At 40.6% G+C, this 19,402-nt stretch overlaps 1 protein-coding gene across 2 annotated transcripts in view; it reads left to right on the top strand.

Annotated features, from left to right (window-relative positions):
- The window catches only part of LOC136881637 (myogenesis-regulating glycosidase), a 297,181-nt gene that overhangs the window by 140,652 nt on the left and 137,127 nt on the right, over nt 1-19,402 (top strand). For both annotated transcript variants that reach the window (XM_067154167.2, XM_067154166.2), the window contains exon 2: nt 9,551-9,748. In XM_067154167.2, the coding sequence (XP_067010268.2) occupies nt 9,551-9,748 (198 nt within the window). The remainder of the gene's footprint in view (nt 1-9,550; nt 9,749-19,402) is intronic.

Genomic DNA, 19,402 nt, shown 5'->3' with positions numbered 1-19,402 from the left:
CCAGGACAAGGAAATTAGACAGAAATGCATAGATATAATTAGTGAAGTTCCGAACAGTGGACAGTAAGCAGGCTCAGGTTATACAAAGAGAATGTGTGGCATACAGAGATGCTGTAGTGTAAACAGCAAGGGAATGCCTAGGAACAACTGTGTGTAAAGATGGGAAAAAACGAACATGTTGGTGGAACGATGAAGTGAGAGCAGCCTGTAAACGTAAAAAGAAGGCTTATGATAAATGGCTCCAAACAAGGACCGATGCAGACAGGGGATTATGCGTAGATGAAAGAAACAGAGCGAAACAAATAGTTGTTGAATCCAAAAAGAAGTCGTGGGAAGATTTTGGTAATAACCTGGAAAGGGTAGGTCAAGGAACAGGGAAACCTTTCTGGACAGTAATAAAGAGTCTTTGGAAGGGAGGGAAAAAAGCAAAAGAACAGTGTTTTGGGTAATTCAGGTGAACTCATAGATCCCAGGGAATCACTGGAGAGGTGGAGGGAATATTTTGAAAATCATCTCAACGTAAAAGGAAATCTTCATGGTGGGGTCGCGAACAACCGAGCTCATGGGGAGGAGGAAAGTGATGTTGGTGAAATTACGCTTGAGGAAGTGGAAAGGATGGTAAATAAAGTCCATTGTAATAAAGCAGCATGAAGAGATGAAATTAGACCTGAAATGGTGAAGTATAGTTGGAAGACAGGATTGAAATGGCTTCATAGAGTAGTAAGATTAGCATGGAGTGTTGGTAAGGTACCTTCAGATTGGACAAAAATAGTAATTGCACCTATCTGTAAACAAGGGAACAGGAAGGATTGCAACAACTATCGAGGTACCGGTATCTGATTGATTAGTATACCAGGCAAAGTATTCACTGGCATTTTGGAAGGGAGGGTGCGATCAGTGGTTGAGAGAAAGTTGGATGAAAACCAGTGTGGTTTCAGACCACAGAGAGGCTGTCAGGGTCAGGTTTTCAGTATGCGCCAAGTAATTGAAAAATGCTACGAGAGGAATAGGCAGTTGTGTTTACGTTTCGTAGATGTAGAGAAAGCATATGACAGGGTACCGAGGGAGGACAATTGGGCTGCAGTGAGAATTGATGGTAGAATGAGTTCTTGGTTCAGGGTACTTACAGGGGTTAGACAAGGCTGTGAACTTTCACCTTTGTTGTTCGTAGTTTGCATGGATCATTTGCTGAAAGGTATAAAGTGGCAGGGAGGGATTCAGTTAGGTGAAAATGTAGTTAGCAGTCTGGCCTATGCTGACGCCTTGGTTTTAATGGCAGATTGTACCGAAAGCCTGCAGTCGAATATTTTGGAACTTGAAAATAGGTGCAATGAGTATGGTATGAAAATTAGCCTTTCGAAGACTAAATTGATGTCAATAGGCAAGAAATTCAACAGAATTGAATGTCATACTGGTGATACAAAACAGGATCAGGTAGATAAATTCAAGTATTTAGGATGTGTATTCTCCCAGGATGGTAATCTAGCAAGTGAGATTGAATCAAGGTGTAGTAAAGCTAATACAGTGAGCTCGCAGTTGCGATCAACAGTATTCTGTAAGAAGAAGTCGGCTCCCGGTCGAAACTATCTTTACATCTGTTTTCAGACCAACTTTGCTTTACGGGAGCGAAACCTGGTTGGACTCAAGATATCTTATTCATAAGTTAGAAGTAACAGACATGAAAGTAGCGAGAATGATTGCTGGTACAAACAGGTGCGAACAATGGCAGGAGGGTACTCGGAATGAGGAGATAAAGTCTAAGTTAACAATGAACGCGATGTATGAAGCGGTTCGCATAAACCGGCTTCGGTGGTGGGGTCATGTGAGGCGAATGGAGGAAGATAGGTTACCTAGGAGAATCATGGACTCTGTTGTGTAGGGTAAGAAAAGTAGTGGGAGACTAAGACGGCGATGGTCAGACTCGGTTTCTAACGATTTAAAGATAAGAGGTATAGAACTAAATGAGGCCACAGCACTAGTTGGAAATAGAGGATTGTGGCGACGTTTAGTAAATGCACAGAGACTTGCAGACTGAGCACTGAAAGGCATAACTTTCTATAATGATGTATGTTATTATTATTAAATCAAATTAATCCCCCGGCGCTATCGACCCCCAAGGGCAATGGCTTACCAAGCGACCGCTTTTAAGTCCGATGGCATGCAGATTACGACGTGTCGTGTGGTCGGCACGAGGAATCCTCTCGGCGATTATTCTTGGCTTTGTAGACCGGGGCCGCTATCCCATCGTCAGATAGCTCCTCAATTGTAATTAAGTAGGCTGAGTTCCGCTCGAACCATCCCTTAGATGCAGTTCAAAATCACTGTCTGGCCGGGAATCGAACTCGGGACCTTCTGGTCAGTCAGGTACGCTACCCCTGCACCACGGGGCTATCATATTGTTTATCTATTTATTGATTTATTTAATATATAGTTTCGGCCTGTTAGATCCACGGTTATAAGTGCAAGCCTCCCTAGATTTCTAGTACAGTACTCCTTCACCTTGATCGGAAACGCACTTCTTCGCACTTCGGACCACTTTGCACCAGGTCATCTTCTCACTCTTTCAGGTAGATAATTTAACCTGAACACCCAGGTTCTGCACTTACCGTACCTTTCGGACTATAAGATGCAGTTGTATTTTAGGCAGTGATTTTGTAATAAAAAGTTCGTCTTATAGTCCGAAAAATACGGTACTTCTTTCTTGAACCAGTGCCTCAGAGATACCGGCTGGGCCTTCTTTCACTCCAGTAGTTCGTAGAGAGGTACATTCCCAAGTCACCAGAAGATTAAGGATTATTCGAAATATTCTGGTGTTAGACCCGGTCACTCCATGTTAGATATGTGTTGGACAAAGCGGAGGCGGGACAGGTTTTTCTCCGGGTACTCCGGTTTTCCCTGTCATCTTTCATTCCAGCAACACTCTCCATTCTCATTTCATAGCATCTATCAGTCATTAATAAATCACTTTGGGAGTGGCGACCCCATCGTACTAACAGCCTATATCTGCTTCATTCATTACATCCCTGACCCGGCCAATGACTGGAAAACAGGTTGTAGGTTTTCGTTTTTCATTTTCATTTTTTCTGGTGTTAGACGACCGTAAGACATAAGACTGCGCCTCCGTATAAAAGACGAGAGCTTTTCAAATTTAGAGAATAACTTTGCATTTGACCTCGGGTGATAATCGCCCTCAGAATTTTGACGTCGACCGAGAATCTTTCTTTCTTTCTTTCTTTCTTTCTTTCTTTCTTTCTTTCTTTCTTTCTTTCTTTCTTTCTTTCCTTATTAATCCGTTAACCATCCATGGATTGGTTAAAATTGCTGAGCTAGTCATTCTTGGTCAGACGGCATTCTACTGCACATTCCACTTAAGAAATGACGAGCAGATATTCCACCTACTTTTTTGATCAAGAATTGTTAACATCACCACGCCAACAAGACGAAGTCAATATAATTTTATTGGAACTCTCACTCATGTTTAACATACGTTTAACAATTATCTTCATTCTACTGGAACTAAACATTGTGCTCCATATCACCAAGTTTCTATAGCAAACTGTATGTCAACACAGCATCATCACGTTAAGGTCTCTGTTACCAATTTGATTTAAGCATCTCACATGTTCAATATTTTAATTTTCACTTTTAACAGTATTCAAGTGTTGTGCTCGGAACATTCCAGCATATTCTTCAACATTTTAACTGACGCATTCGGTAGTCCGAATTATTTTTAATATGTTTCTGTCCTTGTCCTTTGTTCTTAATCTTAAAACTTTTCGGCTGATGATGTCTACAAGATAGATGAAACATGTTTCGTCATTTTTTAAATGTTAATTTAAATAATTAAATAAAAACATTAGTATTGTAAAGGTGGAACATTTTACTATACATTTTAAGTAAACCACGCAAAACCACTTCGAGGATGGCTGAGGTGGGAATCGAAGCTCCCTCCACTCAGTTGACTTTCCGAGGCTGAGTGGACCCCGTTCCAGGCCTCGTCCCACTTTTCAGATTTCGTGGCAGAGCCGAGAATTGAACCCGGACCTCCAGGGGTGGCAGCTAATCACACTAACCACTACACCACAAGGCGGACGGATCTTTCGCAGGAATCTCCTCTCCTTCAATTGGGTGCTCTCTATCTCACCGTGGTGAGTGAGAGCCAAGCATTCAGCGGCATACAAGGCTTCAGGTCATGCTACTGTGGTGTAGTGGCGGTATTTGGCCTGCCATGAGATCCATCTGGACTGATAAGTGAGTTGGCAGAGGTGAAAAACTCTTTCCATGTGTTTAGCCCGTTATTATTATTATTATTATTATTATTATTATTATTATTATTATTATTATTATTATTATTATTATTATTATTATGTGCGTATGGACCCAATGGATCACGCAAAGCTCTAACGATTCTGTTTTCTGAGTTGCCAAACAGCTCTCATCCTTTCTCCGTGGATCCTTTTTCGTTCTTCTGTCCACTTTGCTCCAGTCTTCTTTTTCACTTCGTTCTCTGGTTGCACTTTCCATCCATTAATTTTTTTCCTATAAAGGTTTCTGTCCGCGGTGTCATTTGGGTTTATCTGGGCTTTTTCCAGATCCTTCTTCACTTCTAGTACCCATGGAATGTTTTTTAGATGTTCTATGTAAGTGAGAATCTTGTGTGTCAGTCTACTTGCCGGCAATCTGTGGACGTGCCCATAGAATTTCAGACGTCTTTTGCGGATGTCTGCTGCAATGTTGGAATGCTCTTCTGTCTCTTTGCGTGACCTCATTCTATATCCATCTTCTGTTTTTCGGGGGCCGAGAATTTTCCTCAGGATTCTTCTTTCTTCTTTTGAAATGTTTTCTAGGTCACCTTTCCCGTTCAGTGAAAGGGTCTCGCTGGCATATAAGACTTCGGGCTTTATTATTATTATTATTATTATTATTGTTATTATTATTATTATTATTATTATTATTATTATTTCGCTTCGGCCAGCTATGGACCATGCTATTTCATCCGTTTTCTGTCTCGAGCTTTAACACTCGCTTCCTTCCGTTCTTCGGTCGACGTCTTGCCTATCTTCATTTTAGGTTTTGTTCGAAAACTCTGTAGACCTTCAAGTAAAGGGTCACGTTGCAAGATGTCATCACGTAAGATCCCCAATTCTTGCAAATCTTGTAAATCCTTTTCCACCTCTGTTAACCAGACTCCTATAGTTTTCTTAGTCAGAAAGTTGGCAAAGATTCGAGTGGAAACCCTATCTGGTGTCATTCCTGTTAATTGACCATAGAAAGAAATCCTTCTTTTCCTAATAGTGTGGTGGTATTTTTTCCATATGCAGATATAGTTCGTGATCGTGCCTTATCCTATATTCTCCATTTTCCTTTACTGGGGCCAAGGTCTTCTTTAGAATATTCCTTCTTTTTTTTGGCTTCTAGTTGTTCTGTCAGACCTGTCTTATTCATTCAGAGGCATTAAGTTGCAAATAGAGCTCCAGGTCGAATTATGGTACAGCAATGTCGAAGCTCCCTGTACTAGGAAAAGTACTGAAGAAACTAGTACACAAATGACAGACTATATTTTACAACATAATTTACTCGAGAGATATCAATCAGGGTTTAGATCAAATTAGAGTATCAATACAGCATTGGTAAAAGTAATTAAAGACATTCAGCTAGCAATGGATAAAGGATAAATGACAATTCTAATCCTTTTCGACCTTACAAAGGTATTTGACTGCGTAGACAGACATTTTACTAGCCAAATTAGATATGATGAAATATTCTAATAATGTATTATGCTGGGCACGTTCCTATCTCAGTGGACGTAAACAGTGTGTGTCAGTGGGAGATAATACGTCTAGATGGCGAAATACTGAGATGGGGGTAGCACAGGGTGGGATTTTATCACCCCTTCTGTTTTCCCTATACATCAATGACCTATCAGAATAACTGACGAACTGTAAATATCACTTACGCAGACGACATCCAATTGTATATGCATACCAAGCCGAATAACATACAACAAGCAACCATGAAATTGAACGAAGACATACACTGAATCACAAAAGAGCGACCACCCTATTAATTTGAAGTACTCTTCCAACATTTGAAGTCCAAAAGAAGCAATTTCCAGTCCATTTAGTCCATTTAGTAATGCGAATATTGATGTACAATATAGCACACACAAGTACCCGTAAAATGTAATAAACTATATACAAATTTAATTTTAGTTATGAGACATCACAATATGCAGCCACGTAAATATTCGGGCACTTGTCGCGCAGGCAGGAACAGGTGGGAGGGGTAAAAGTAGGCAGAACAAGCTCCTTATGTTCTTCGTTCCTGTTCTATAAATACGAACGTTTTACAGTATGATGGGGCGTAAAAGAAAAAAAAACATCATTTGAAAAGAGACGACTTGTTATTTTCCATCATGCTCAAGGGCGTTCTGTAAGAGATATTGCCGCATTGTTACAAATAAGTAAAAGTACTGTAGGTGATATTATAGTCCGACTCGTTGGCTGAATGGTCAGCGCACTGGCATTCGATTCAGAGGGTCACGGATTCGATTCCCGGCCGGGTCGGGGATTTTCATCGCTTTTGATTAATTCTTCTGGCTCGGGGACTAGGTGTTTGTGTCCGTCCCAACACTCTCCTCTTCATATTCAGACGGCATACCACGCTACCAACCACCACAGAAACACGCAATAGTGATTACATCCCTTCATATAGGGTTGGCGTCAGGAAGAGCATCCGACCATAAAACAGGGCCAAATAAACATGTGCGACACAGTTCGCACCCGCGACCCCACAGGTGTGGGAAAAAGCGGTAGGGAAAGAAGAAGAAGACTGTAGGTGATATTATAAGATGATTCAACCGAGAAGATAGAACTGAAGACAAAACTAAAACAGGCCGACCAAGGAAGCTGAGTAGAAGAAAGGAAACTGGAGTAATAAGAAAAATGAAGAAAAATCCAAAGTTACCGGCAACGAAAATTTCTGTTGCAGTGCTGCAGGAATATGGGAAGGAAGTTCACTCTATGCGGAGAATTATCAGAAGAGAAGGGTATAGTGGCAGAGTGAGCAGGAAGAAACCCATTGTAAATGAGAGAAATAGAAAAAAGATTGGACTTCGTAAATCATCACATAAATAAACCTGTCGGTTGGTGGGACGAAGTAATTTCTGTAGATTAAAGTCAAGTGCAGTCCGGCCCCGCGGTGTAGGGGGCAACGCGTCCGCCTGTTACCCACGGCTCCGGATTCGATTCTCGGCCCGATCCGGGATTTTTAATTGCAGTGATTAATATCCCTGGCCTGGGGACTGGGTGTTTGTGACGTCCTTAATCTTCCTTTACTCACACACAACATTCCACACTACCGCCATTCCAATTACACGCACGTTCATACAATATGGTGCCAGTAGGGGCAAAAGATCCACATGGGCCGACGCCCCGAACAAATAACATTCAATGAATACTAATTCTTTCACCCCATATGAAAACATGGCGCTGCAAATCATGACACCTCCACCTTCGTGTTTAAATGTGGGCTGCAGATTTTTCGTTTGAAGCTCTTCTTTCAGTTTTCTCCAAGTTCAAATTATATCAAGAGAATGACCCGAAACATAAATCGGATATTGTGAGGCAATGGACGCTGTATAATTGCCCCAAATTTTTGGATACACTTCTTCAGAGTTCGAACTTAAACCCTATTGAAAATCTATGGAATGAACTGAAGAACTGAAGAGAAAAGTTAAGATAAACGCCAGTGAGATCAAGACAAGCTTTAAAGGATAGAATGATGAAAGAATTGAGACAAATAAGTCCAGATTACACGAGAAAACGCACTCACACTATGTCTAAACGCTTGGAGCAAGTAATAAAGCAAAAGGGACTTCATACAAAGTATTGAAATATTCTGTGGTGTGTTTGAATCACATGTCGCCCGAAAACTTTTGTGGCTGGGATATTGGGCATATTTCTTTAAGTATTATTTATGTTGTTTTTGTTAAGTTTTCAAGCATGAAAATGCTGTTATGTTATTTATTACATGTGTTCTATTTCAGTTTATGCCAGGATTGTTCCTATATTATATTTTTCTGTTAATGAGGTCTAAAAATAGCACAAAACACTAGTGCCCGATTTCTTTTGTGATTCACTGCATGTAACATTAACGCATGGACAAGTAGCCACTGCCTGAAGGTAAACCCATTAAAACTGCAAGCCATCATAATAAGATCTAACAAAGCGCATGCCAAATTAGAAAGCATTAGTATACCGGTTATCAAGATCAATGAAACACCTATAACACCGAAAGACTCCGTTAAAAACCTTGGAATAATTTTTGATAAGTATTTAAGTTGGTCAGAGCCCGTAAAAGAAGTCTGTCGACGTGTATTCGGTTCATTACACTCACTCTACAAAATGAGGGACTTTCTAACTGTCAAAACCAGGAAACTATTCGTTGAAGGACTGATACTAGCAATATTTGAAAATGGTGATGTAGTCTATAATAACATAAGTTGTTCACTTGGTTCTACACTTCAATGGGCGCATAATGCTTGCATTCGATTCATTCTAAATGTTCCACTCCACATCAGCCCATTCCTCCATGAGCTGTCCCGGTTAAGATTGTGATAGACGTAAGCACAATGCTGTTTATCTTGTGCAAAAAATACTGTGAACAGGTAAACCACATTACCCCCCGAATAGATATCAACTCTCTTTTAGATAGAGCACCCTCTAGGTCATCAATACGATCCCTGCTATCTTCAGTGACTCTGTGTGTACTGCTTGCTATCCATCCCCACTCACCACAGTAGTACGTATAACAACTAATTTGTACCAGGGACCATATATTCCTGGAATTCTCTCCCGGATGAAATTAGAGACATATGTAACCTAAAGCTATTTAGAAGAATGTGTTGGAAATTTGACCTACATTGAGATTAATTTAGTCTAAGAAGCACCCTCAAATGTTAGATCATTAAGTTAAATAAATAAAATGTAAATGTAAGGTTAGTATTTTTTCCGAGATACAGTTTTAATAATAGTAAATACTATAAATTCATATAATAATGTTAACATTATTTTTATGATATTTTAAATTTCAGTTAAATTACATTTTACGTTAACTTTAAATGATATTAAATTTATTTTAAATTCTAAGTAGTTATAATGTTCAATATATTATGTTTATGCAGGTGTATAATTATGTGGTTTGGCATAATAGCAGGCTTCATAGCCTGAGCCCCACCATGTACAGAAAGTCATTAATTAATTAATTAATTAATTAATTAATTAATTAATTAATAAAAACAAATTTGTTATAGATATCTATGGTGAAGTGGTAGGCCATTTTCATTTTGTTCATTCTTGATTTACATGCCACTTTCTCAGAAATATTTGAATTTTTCTGTCCGTTTGGTTTTGCCCTGATTATTATTATTATTATTATTATTATTATTATTATTATTATTATTATCGCAAGTTATACGTGTTATCTATGCATAAATAGTGGGATGATGTTTTCTTTGATACGGCTAATGTGTTGCACCCCTGTGCTGCAGCCGGTGTCCGTGGGTGCCGAGGAGATGTCCTGGGCGGACGCGGGGAATGGCAGAGACGATGAGGAAGACTTGGAGGGGGACGAGGCTAGCGAGTTACTGGAGCCTTCCTCGTCGAACGTGCCTCGGATCCGCATCATCAGGCGGAACTCCATCTCGCTGCCTGCCGGGCTCAACGCCATGGATTCGCCGGATCTCCAGGTCAGTACTTTGTCCTCATCTCTAGAAAGATCATATTTTTTCAGTGCTGTGCGAACAACGTTAAAAATACACGATAGTCTTTTTGGGTTTATCTTGAGTGAAAGACAAATTTAATAGTTCAAACATAAGAGACTGTCATGTCTATTTTTCCAGGCCGTAGAAAGGTGAATCAGAATGTCAAAAATAAAAACACCGGGAAAAGAACGCGCTAATAAATGGTCTAAGACGTTTGTTGAAATGATTTTGAATCGAGTTATACGTACCGGAATTTTTGTTGTTTATTTGAAAGCATCAGCTACTTTTCAGACAATCTGGTCTGCCACAAAACAAAGTTTAACGCGAAACAAACTAACCTAAAATTAAAACTTAAAATTAAAGACATAACAATAACTCTTACAACCACATAATATTTCGTGAAAATTCAACGTCACAATAAAGAAATCTACAAAAATTAACAGGCAAACAAGTCCTAAAAGAAAACATTTTAAAAAAGGACCCGGACTGCACTGGGCACTACAGCTAGTAAATATATATATGCCTACACGAGATTGAATCACATAAAAACAAATTATTACAAGATATTGTATCAAACAAGAAATATCGTGACAGATAAAGAAGAATAAAAATAAATCCACAAAAACAAGAAACAGAATATACGAAATTCAAAATTACTTACGTGTCAAACATCAATTAACTGCTTATGAAATTCACCCAAAATAATTTAAAATATTTTCTTGCATTTGGGGAAACATAATTACAACACAGCCAGTAATAGGAAAAGCACAAGAAAAAATTATTGGGATGAATTACAGTTACCTGATCAATATTTTACTCAGTTAGAATCACAATCATAAATCAGTAATATTACGATGACGATGAATTCACAGAATACCGGTATTCAGGAAGTCACTGGCATTTATATTTTGCATTTTGGCTGGAATTATACCGAAATTTGCAAAGAAAAATATATTGGGCCTACTTCATTTTTTAACATAGAGGGCTTAGGTGGCTATCATCACTAAGTGAGAGACGCTAAATATGGTACCATGGAACTTTCAAAATGTTTTTTTCGTAAACGTTTCCCACTTCTCCTCCAGGCAAATGCCGGGATGGTACCTAACTTAAGGCCACGGCCGCTTCCTTCCCTGTTCCTTGCCTGTCCCATCCAATCTTCCCATCCCTCCACAAGGCCCCTGTTCAGCATGGCAGGTGAGGCCGCCTGGGCGAGGTACTGGTCATCATCCCTAGTTGTATCCCCAACCCAGAGTCTGAAGCTCCAGGACACTGCCCTTGAGGCGGTAGAGGCGGGATCCCTCGCTGAGTCCGAGGGAAAAACCGGCCCTGGAGGGTAAACGGGTAAATAATAATAATAATAATAATAATAATAATAATAATAATAATAATAATAATAATAATAATAATGCTATTTGCTTTACGTCTCACTAACTACTTTTACGGTTTACGGAGACGCCGAGGTGCCGGAATTTAGTCCCGCAGGCGTTCTTTTACGTGCCAGTAAATCTACCGACACGAGGCTGACGTATTTGAGCACCTTCAAATACCACCGGACTGAGTCAGGATCGAACCTGCCAAGTTTGGGTCAGAAAGCCAGCGCCTCAACCGTCTGAGCCACTCAGCCCGGCAATGTAGCCTAAATATTGACGTACAATATAGCACACACAAGTACCCGTAAAATGTAATTAAATATATGCAATTTTAATTTTAGTAATAAGACACCACAATATGCAGCCACGTAAATATTCGGGCACTTGACGCGCAGGCAGGAACAGGTGGGAGTGAGGGGTGGTAGTAGTAGGCAGAACAAGCTCAATATGTTCTTCGTTCCTTTTCTGTAAACACGAACGTTTTACAGTACGATGGGGCAAAAAAATACTCGCCCGGTCCTGGGTGTCTTAAGATGTGTCCTATCATTCTATCTCTTCATGCGGTCAAATTTCGCCAAATCGTTCTCCTCTGACCAGTTCGATCCAAACCAAGTGAGTTGGCCATGCGTTCAGGGGCGTGCAGCTGTGAGGTTGCATTCGGGAGATAGTGGGATCGAACCCCACTGTCGGCAGCCCTGACTATGGTTTTCTGTGGTTCTCCATTTTCACACCAGACAAATGCTGGAGCTGTACCTTAATTAAGGCCACGGCCGCTTCCTTCCCACTCCTAACCCTTTCCTGTCCCATCGTCGCCATAAGATCTGTCTGTGTCGGTGCGACGTAAAGCCAATTGTGAAAAGAATCGATTCAGTATTTCTTCATTCGTGATTCGATCTACCCATCTCACCTTCAGGATGTCGGACTCGTTGGCTGAATGGTCAGCGTACTGGCCATCGGTTCAGAGGGTCCCGGGTTCGATTCCCGGCCGGGTCGGAGATTTTAACCTTCATTGGTTAATCCCAGTGGCCAGGGTGCTGGGTGTTTGTGCTGTTCTCAACATCCCTGCAACTCGCACACCACACATAACACTATCCTCCACCACAATAACACGCAGTTACCTACACATGGCAGATGCCGCCCCAGCTTTACAAGGGCTGCACTCGGCTAGAAATAGCCACACGAAATTATTATACCTTCAGGATTCTTCTGTAACACCGCATTTCATAAGCTTCTATTCTCTTTCTTTCTGGGCTAGTTATAGTCCATATTTCACTTCTATACTTGCCACGTTCCAGACGAATGTCTTTAAAAATTTCTTTTTAACTCCTATTTCAATGTTCGAAGTGAGCAAATTCCTGATACTTGATTTCCTGATCTAATATTTCCTGGATCACCTGACTTCATTCGATTGCTCTCCATTACTTTTGTTTTGGATTTATTTATTTTCATCTCGTACTCCTACAAGTTTGTCCATACCATTGAACAATTTCTGTAGATCTGCAGACTCAGATAAAATAACAGTATGTATGTATGTATGTATGTTGGATATTCAGCACGAACGCTGGTTTGATCCTCCACAGCTCCGCCAACAGCTGTCATAGATAGGCTAGGCGTCACTGAAGAGGCATACTAGGGAAATGAGGAGTGAGGTAGTTTGCCGTTGCTTGCCTCACCGAGCTAGAAGTTGCTATTACATACCAGTCTGCCGAGTTCACTGAAATGTATGCATCAACCGATCCTATTAGTGATATTTTCGCACCATTCATAACAGGCTCTGGCTGCATAAGGAATGGTATCACTAGCATCATTCATATTGTCAAAGCCAAGGAAGAGACTGAGACAGGTCAATGAAAGTAACAATTTTATTCTAGCCCATACCAGAAGACATAGTGCACTGTAAACACTAGATCTCGCCAGCAAACATCAACAAAACTCAGATTATTGATTTCCTCTCTTTGGATTGTGATTGAGAATGAAAATCCACAGCCTGTTTCCAGTCATTCGACCGGGCCAGGAATGGAATGAATGAAGCCCACATCTAGCGGCGAGGATAGGAATTGTTCCAGCTGCCGAAGCCTGACGCACTCCTCTGGGACATTAATTAATGCATGACAGATGAAATGAAATGGAATGATATTGGAGAGTGTTGCTGGTATGAATTATGACAGGGGAAACCGGAGTACCCGGAGTAAAACCTGTCCCGCCTCCGCTTTGTCCAGCACAAATCTCACATGGAGAGGCCAGGATTTGAACCAGGGAATACAGCAGTGAGAGGCCGGCGCACTGCCGCCTGAGCCACGGAGTCTTCTTTGGATTGTGATTCCTTTTCCAAATTCCTCTTTTCTTCCTTTATCGCCTGTTCTATACAAACATTGGAAACTACTGAAATTTTGTGTAGATAGAACTAAAATTTTTAAAAAAATACAAATTTTAGTAGGATCTCTTCTTAAAACTGAACTATTATTCCTTTTAGAACCTCACGTTAGATTGGCGAACTCTGTTGTTACGCTCACATCACACCTCACATGTGAGTATTCCCCTACTGATGTTTCTTCTTCTTCTCCTTCCGTACTTGACTTATTCCTAGTTATCTGGGATCGGCACTTTTGTCGATTATGCGTAGTTTTACGGCTGGATGCTCTCTACGTGAATGGATGTATTCACTATTTCGTGTTTCTGCGGTGGCTACTAATGTGATGTATTGTATTGTGTGTAAATGAATATGTGTGTTGAGATATTAGAAACACCCAGCCCCGAGCAAAGGGAATAAACAAATCATAGTTAAAATATCCGGGAATTGAATTCGGAGCCCTCTGAACCAAAGGCCAGTACGGTGAGCTAGACGAGTATTCTCTTGCTGATGTAATTTACTATTCCAGAGTTCCTCGTAAATGAAACTGAAGACTTGGCTTGTCAGTCCTAGCTCGTGCGGTCGACTTTCCTTTCCGCGTCAGTGCCCTCTCGGTTGTTCTAATATCATGTGTAACGCCAAGGCCGATTGCATTAAGATAGCGTTGCCAACCGGAATTACGGTAGCTTCAGCATTTGCACTCTGAGAATAAATGGGGCGAGTTTCTGAATTATATCACAGGCGGCGATTAGGGGGAGAAAGTATTAAATTTTTATTTCACTTTAGCTAGCTAGAACTGGGAATTATTTTAAAAAAACCTATTTGTACAAGCCTTGTTGTCCTATCTGCTAATTCTTTCCTTTGTTTTCTTTAATTATTAACAAAATTATTGGCGGATATACGCACAAAATGCCGTTCGTCGCGGCTAACCGGTTTGTATAGCGCTACGGCAATGGTGGAGACTTTGCATGTGCTGTGAGGGAGGGTAGCAGAGGTGTAATAATATTGTCAAGGTCATGGACACTGAGGTATGATTCACCCGCTTGCCGTGCGCATTCGTCAGTCTGGCAGTATCTTCAGTGTCTACTAGTTTCTTAGTTTGTAGTCAAATACTAAATTATTTTTAATTATATAATCATGCCGTTGTTGTTGGGTCATCAGCCCAGTGGCTGGTTGGATCCTCAAATAGCACCACCAAGGGTTATGCAGTTATAAGGAAACTGCAAAAAAAAACTAATGGTGGCACCAAAATGAGGCGTACTAGGCAAGATGAGGAGTGAGGTAGTTTGCCATTGCTTTCCCCACTGGGCCAGAAAATGCTACTGCAGCACGACTGACCCTGTGATTAACACCTTTCATAACACTCAGACGCACTGGCCGTGCTCCAGATGTCATTACACAGCACCACCCATACGCCAGTAGCTTACATATTGTCACAGCCATGGATGAGACTGGGACTTCGGTGGAAGCTACACTTTACTCTGGCCTGTGCCAAGAGATGATGTATTTCTATTTAATTGTACCGGGCGAGCTGGCCGTGCAGTTAGGGGCGCGCAGCTCTGAGCTTACATCCGGGAGATAGTGGTTTCGAACCCCCATTGTCGGCAGCCCTGAAGATGGTTTTCCGTGGTTTCCCATTTTCACACCAGGCAAATGCTGGGGCTGTACCTTAATTAAGGTCACGGCCGCTTCCTTCCCACTCCCAGCACTTTCCTATCCCATCGTCGCCATAAGACTTATCTGTGTCGGTGCGACGTAAAGCCAATTGTAAAAAAAAAGAAGAAAAATATTTGTCATTTTAACGGGAAATAATATAAACTTTCCCTTCATTGGATTAAATTCTCTTTTGTGTTATGTTATTTATTATGTAAACGCATTTAACCTGCCCCGTGATTTATTTGTGAGACCTTGTGAAAATTTTATTGTACAGCGTATGTGTATGTTCAGTCTTCAGCCCTAAGGAAGGTGGATCCTCAACAGCTCTGCCATCAGCTGTCATAGATGGCCTAGGCATCACTGAAGAGGCGTACTAGGGAAATGAGGAGTGAGATAGTTTCCCGTTGCTTTCCTCACTGAGCCAGAAGTTGCTATTACATATCAGTCCGCCAAGCCCACTGAAATGCATGCACCAACCGACCCTATGAGGAACATTTTCACACCATTCATAACAGGGACTGGCTGCAGAAGGAATGGCATTACTAGCATCGCTCATACCTCAGTCACTTTCATATTGTCAAAGCCAAGGATAAGACAGAGGCAGATCAATGAAAGTAACACAACTGCGCTAGCCCATACCAGAAGACATAGTGCATTGTAAACACTAGGTCCTGCCAGCAAAGGCAGTAATCTAACCTGTTCCTTTTCCATGAAGGCCCAGTAGGTTGGGTAATAGATACCCCTGTGTAAAACTATTTCCCTTGTAATGTGTGCCTAGAGAGGCCAGCGAGTGTAAGGTTTTGTAATGTTGCCTTAAGCGGGCGGTTAAAATTGGATGGATGTTGGAGAGCCTGTAAGCTCTTTTCTAAGTTTACTGTAATATCGAGGAGTTCCTCTGGAAGGCTGTAAATTTGTTGGAGCAGTGCCCTTGAATTGGGTTAGATTACTGGCCCAAACACAAAGTGAATGGAGGCGTACACTTCACTCCTAGATAATGAAGTATTAAAATCCTAACAGGGCTCTCGACCCGATCATACAGGGGCTAATCCCAAGCTACTGAGGTGACTCGAATGAAAGTTAGTTTAATAATTTACGGGAAAGGAAAACAGAACTAAATCGTAGTCACCTTAAACCAAGTTGAAGGGGAACTCGAGAGGGTAACGCACTCTCTATCCCCGATTTACAGTTGAAGACTTTATGAATTTTTACATGAAAAGGGAGCATACATCGAACGGTTACATAGTTAGAAATTCGGACCTTCCCCTCGTGTAAGTCGGCGGAGGTGGCTACAGAGAGATAAAATTGATGGCCATTACCTGGGCTGATGAACTGCCTGGCGAAAAATAAGGCGCCCCGCCTCCTGTATTAACACTTTCTCTCACAAATGACAAGGCAGCCAGAGCAGCCGCAGTTTATATACACGAAGGGAAGGTTCGAGAGGATTCTGGACTAATCCGGACACATCCTCGCAATATTATTGGTTAATTCAAAAGTTGCACCCAAAAAATGCAAGAAGAAGCCTGTGATAGGCTGAAAATTAAGTACAGAAAATTAGTGATTGGTCACATTCAAAAACTGCGGAATGAGGGAGAAGTGTTGCAAACCTTGAAAAATATATATATATATAAAACAAATGAAAGTTGATTTACTTGAGAAAACCTATAAACACACAATTTCTTTCCATACAAACTTCTGTTACCTTGCACCAAAGTGCATGACCATAATTTTTGGTAGTGACAACTATGGAGAAATGTCCAAAATTCTTGAAGTAAACGAACACAAAGCAAATCAATCCAGTCAGTTTAGGCAACTTCACAATAACACAATTACTTAATACTTCCGTAGAAACATCTGATTAAAGTTACAACTTCATGTAGTAGCAGTTTCACGTTTGATTAGATAGATAGTTCTTTAAGGCGCATCTTTTGAATGTGCGGTATTGAGGTGTACCACCAGGTACAATTATTATTAACTTTATTGGCCACATTGGACTACTTCTTGAGTCGTTCCGCGTTCTCTTTCTCCTTGAAGGTCATACAGTTTGGTTTTTGTGTGATCTGCTCAGTACTTTTTTATTTGCTCCGATCGTAATTTTCGCAGTTAATCTGAAGTCGCTATAGACCTTGTATGTGTCATTTCTGTTGAAAATTTGGGAGTCTTACGAAGGGTGTTAATTATATTTTTGTTGTCTGTATCTGCTCTCGAGCCCAACTGCTTTGCGATCTTGCTGAATATCGTGTATACATTGTCCTGTATTCCTTCCAAGATTTCTCATCACTAGTTGCAAAATCCGGTTTCCTGGCAGTCGCAAGATGTGAAAGAAATGCGAGAATCTTTTGTTCTTCATTGTACTGGTGATTGGGTCAAGCTCTCGATAGACGGTTCCATTAGGAAGATTTCTTCAGAGTCCTTCGACCTGGTCATTTTTATTTATGCAAGTTCTAATGATTCTTCTTTCAGTTTTGAGGAGCTGATAAGTTCTTCTTTCGTTTTTACTTTGGAACAGGATGTCACAAGCGTAAGAGGCTTCCGGAAGAGTTACGATTTTATAGTGTTGGATCTTAGGGTCTATTTGTAGGTATTTCTTATTAGATACTGACCAGGTTAGAAACTGGGTTTCTTTTCATTTTGTTAGTTCTGTTTATACATGTTTCTTTCTCGTTTAAGTTGTGTGTGATGATTTCTCCAAGATATTTACATTGTAAAACTACAGTATGTTGCTTTCTTGATCATTTATGAGAGTGGAAGCAGAGGTAAGGCTTTTTGCGGATGATGTTATTCTCTATAGAGTAATAAATGAGTTACAAGATTGTGAGCAACTGCAACGTGACCTCGAAAATGTTTTGATATGGACAGCAGGCAATGGTATGTTGATAAACGGGGTTACAAGTCAAGCTGTGAGTTTCACAAATAGGGAAAGTCCTCTCAGTTTTAATTACTGCGTTGATGGGGTGAAAGTTCCTTTTGGGGATCATTGTAAGTATCTAGGTGTTAATATAAGGAAACATCTTCATTGGGGTAATCACATAAATGGGATTGTAAATAAAGGGTACAGATCTCTGCACAAGGTTATGAGGGTGTTTCGGGGTTGTAGTAAGGATGGAAAGAAGATACCCCAACTAGAGTATGGTTCCAGTGTTTGGGACCTCACCAGGATTACCTGATTCAAGAACTGGAAAAAATACAAAGAAAAGCAGCTCGGTTTGTTCTGTGTGATTTCCGACAAAAGAGTAGCGTTACAAAAATGTTGCAAAGTTTGCGCTGGAAAGAACAGGGATAAAGAAGACGAGCTGCTCGACTAAGTGGTATGTTCCGAGCTGTCAGCGGAGAGATGGCGTGGAATGACATTAGTAGACGAATACGTTTGAGTGGCGTCTTTAAAAGTAAGAAAGATCACAATATGAAGATAAAGTTGGAATTCAAGAGGACAAATTGGGACAAATATTCATTTATAGGAAGGGGAGTTAGGGATTGGAATAACTTACCAAGGGAGATGTCCAATAAATTTCCAATTTCTTTGAAATCATTTAAGAAAAGGCTAGGAAAACAACAGATAGGGAATCTGCCACCTGGGCGACTGCCCTAAATGCAGATCAGTATTGATTGATTGATTGATTGATTATCTCAGATTTCTCGAAGGATTTTATGACCCTCTCTTTAGGGCGAATTTTTTGAGACTGGTGCTCTGGGCTAAGAGTAAATCGTCCGCAAATCCCAGGCAGTTTTTTCTTATTGAGTGTTTTGCTTCAGATTTGATTGCAGGTTTTCCCAAAGTTTAATGATGCAATCGAAAGCCATCTAAATAAGCAGTTGAGATAATTGGTCACCTTGTCTGACGCCACTTATTATTGTGCAAACTTTTTTCATTTTTTAACTTATATTATGGAAAAATGGTGCTTCAATTGATAGGGAATCTTCCATCTGGGCAGCAGCACTAAATACAGATCATAGATAAATGATGAACGTGTTTCGGTTATTTGTGACCTTCCTCAGCTACAAATGGATGATTTGCATGACATATACACACATGGTAATACACACTGAAAGCGTTTTGAAAATATAAGTAACATGCTATTGCAAGTTTCCAAAAGTTGTGTCGTCATCTTGAATACATGTATAAAATATGGAAAAATCTTTCGAACTTCGGGCAGGGAAGACTTGGGAGTAGGAGACGGGATGCTCGACTAAGTGGTACATTCCGAACTGTCAGTGGAGGGATGGGTTGAAATGATATTAGTAAACGTCTAAGCTCGAGTGGATCAT

Source organism: Anabrus simplex, chromosome 1 (genome assembly GCF_040414725.1).
Source record: "Anabrus simplex isolate iqAnaSimp1 chromosome 1, ASM4041472v1, whole genome shotgun sequence".
Classification (NCBI taxonomy): Eukaryota; Metazoa; Arthropoda; class Insecta; order Orthoptera; family Tettigoniidae; genus Anabrus; species Anabrus simplex.
This window is presented reverse-complemented; position numbering and strand designations above follow the sequence as displayed.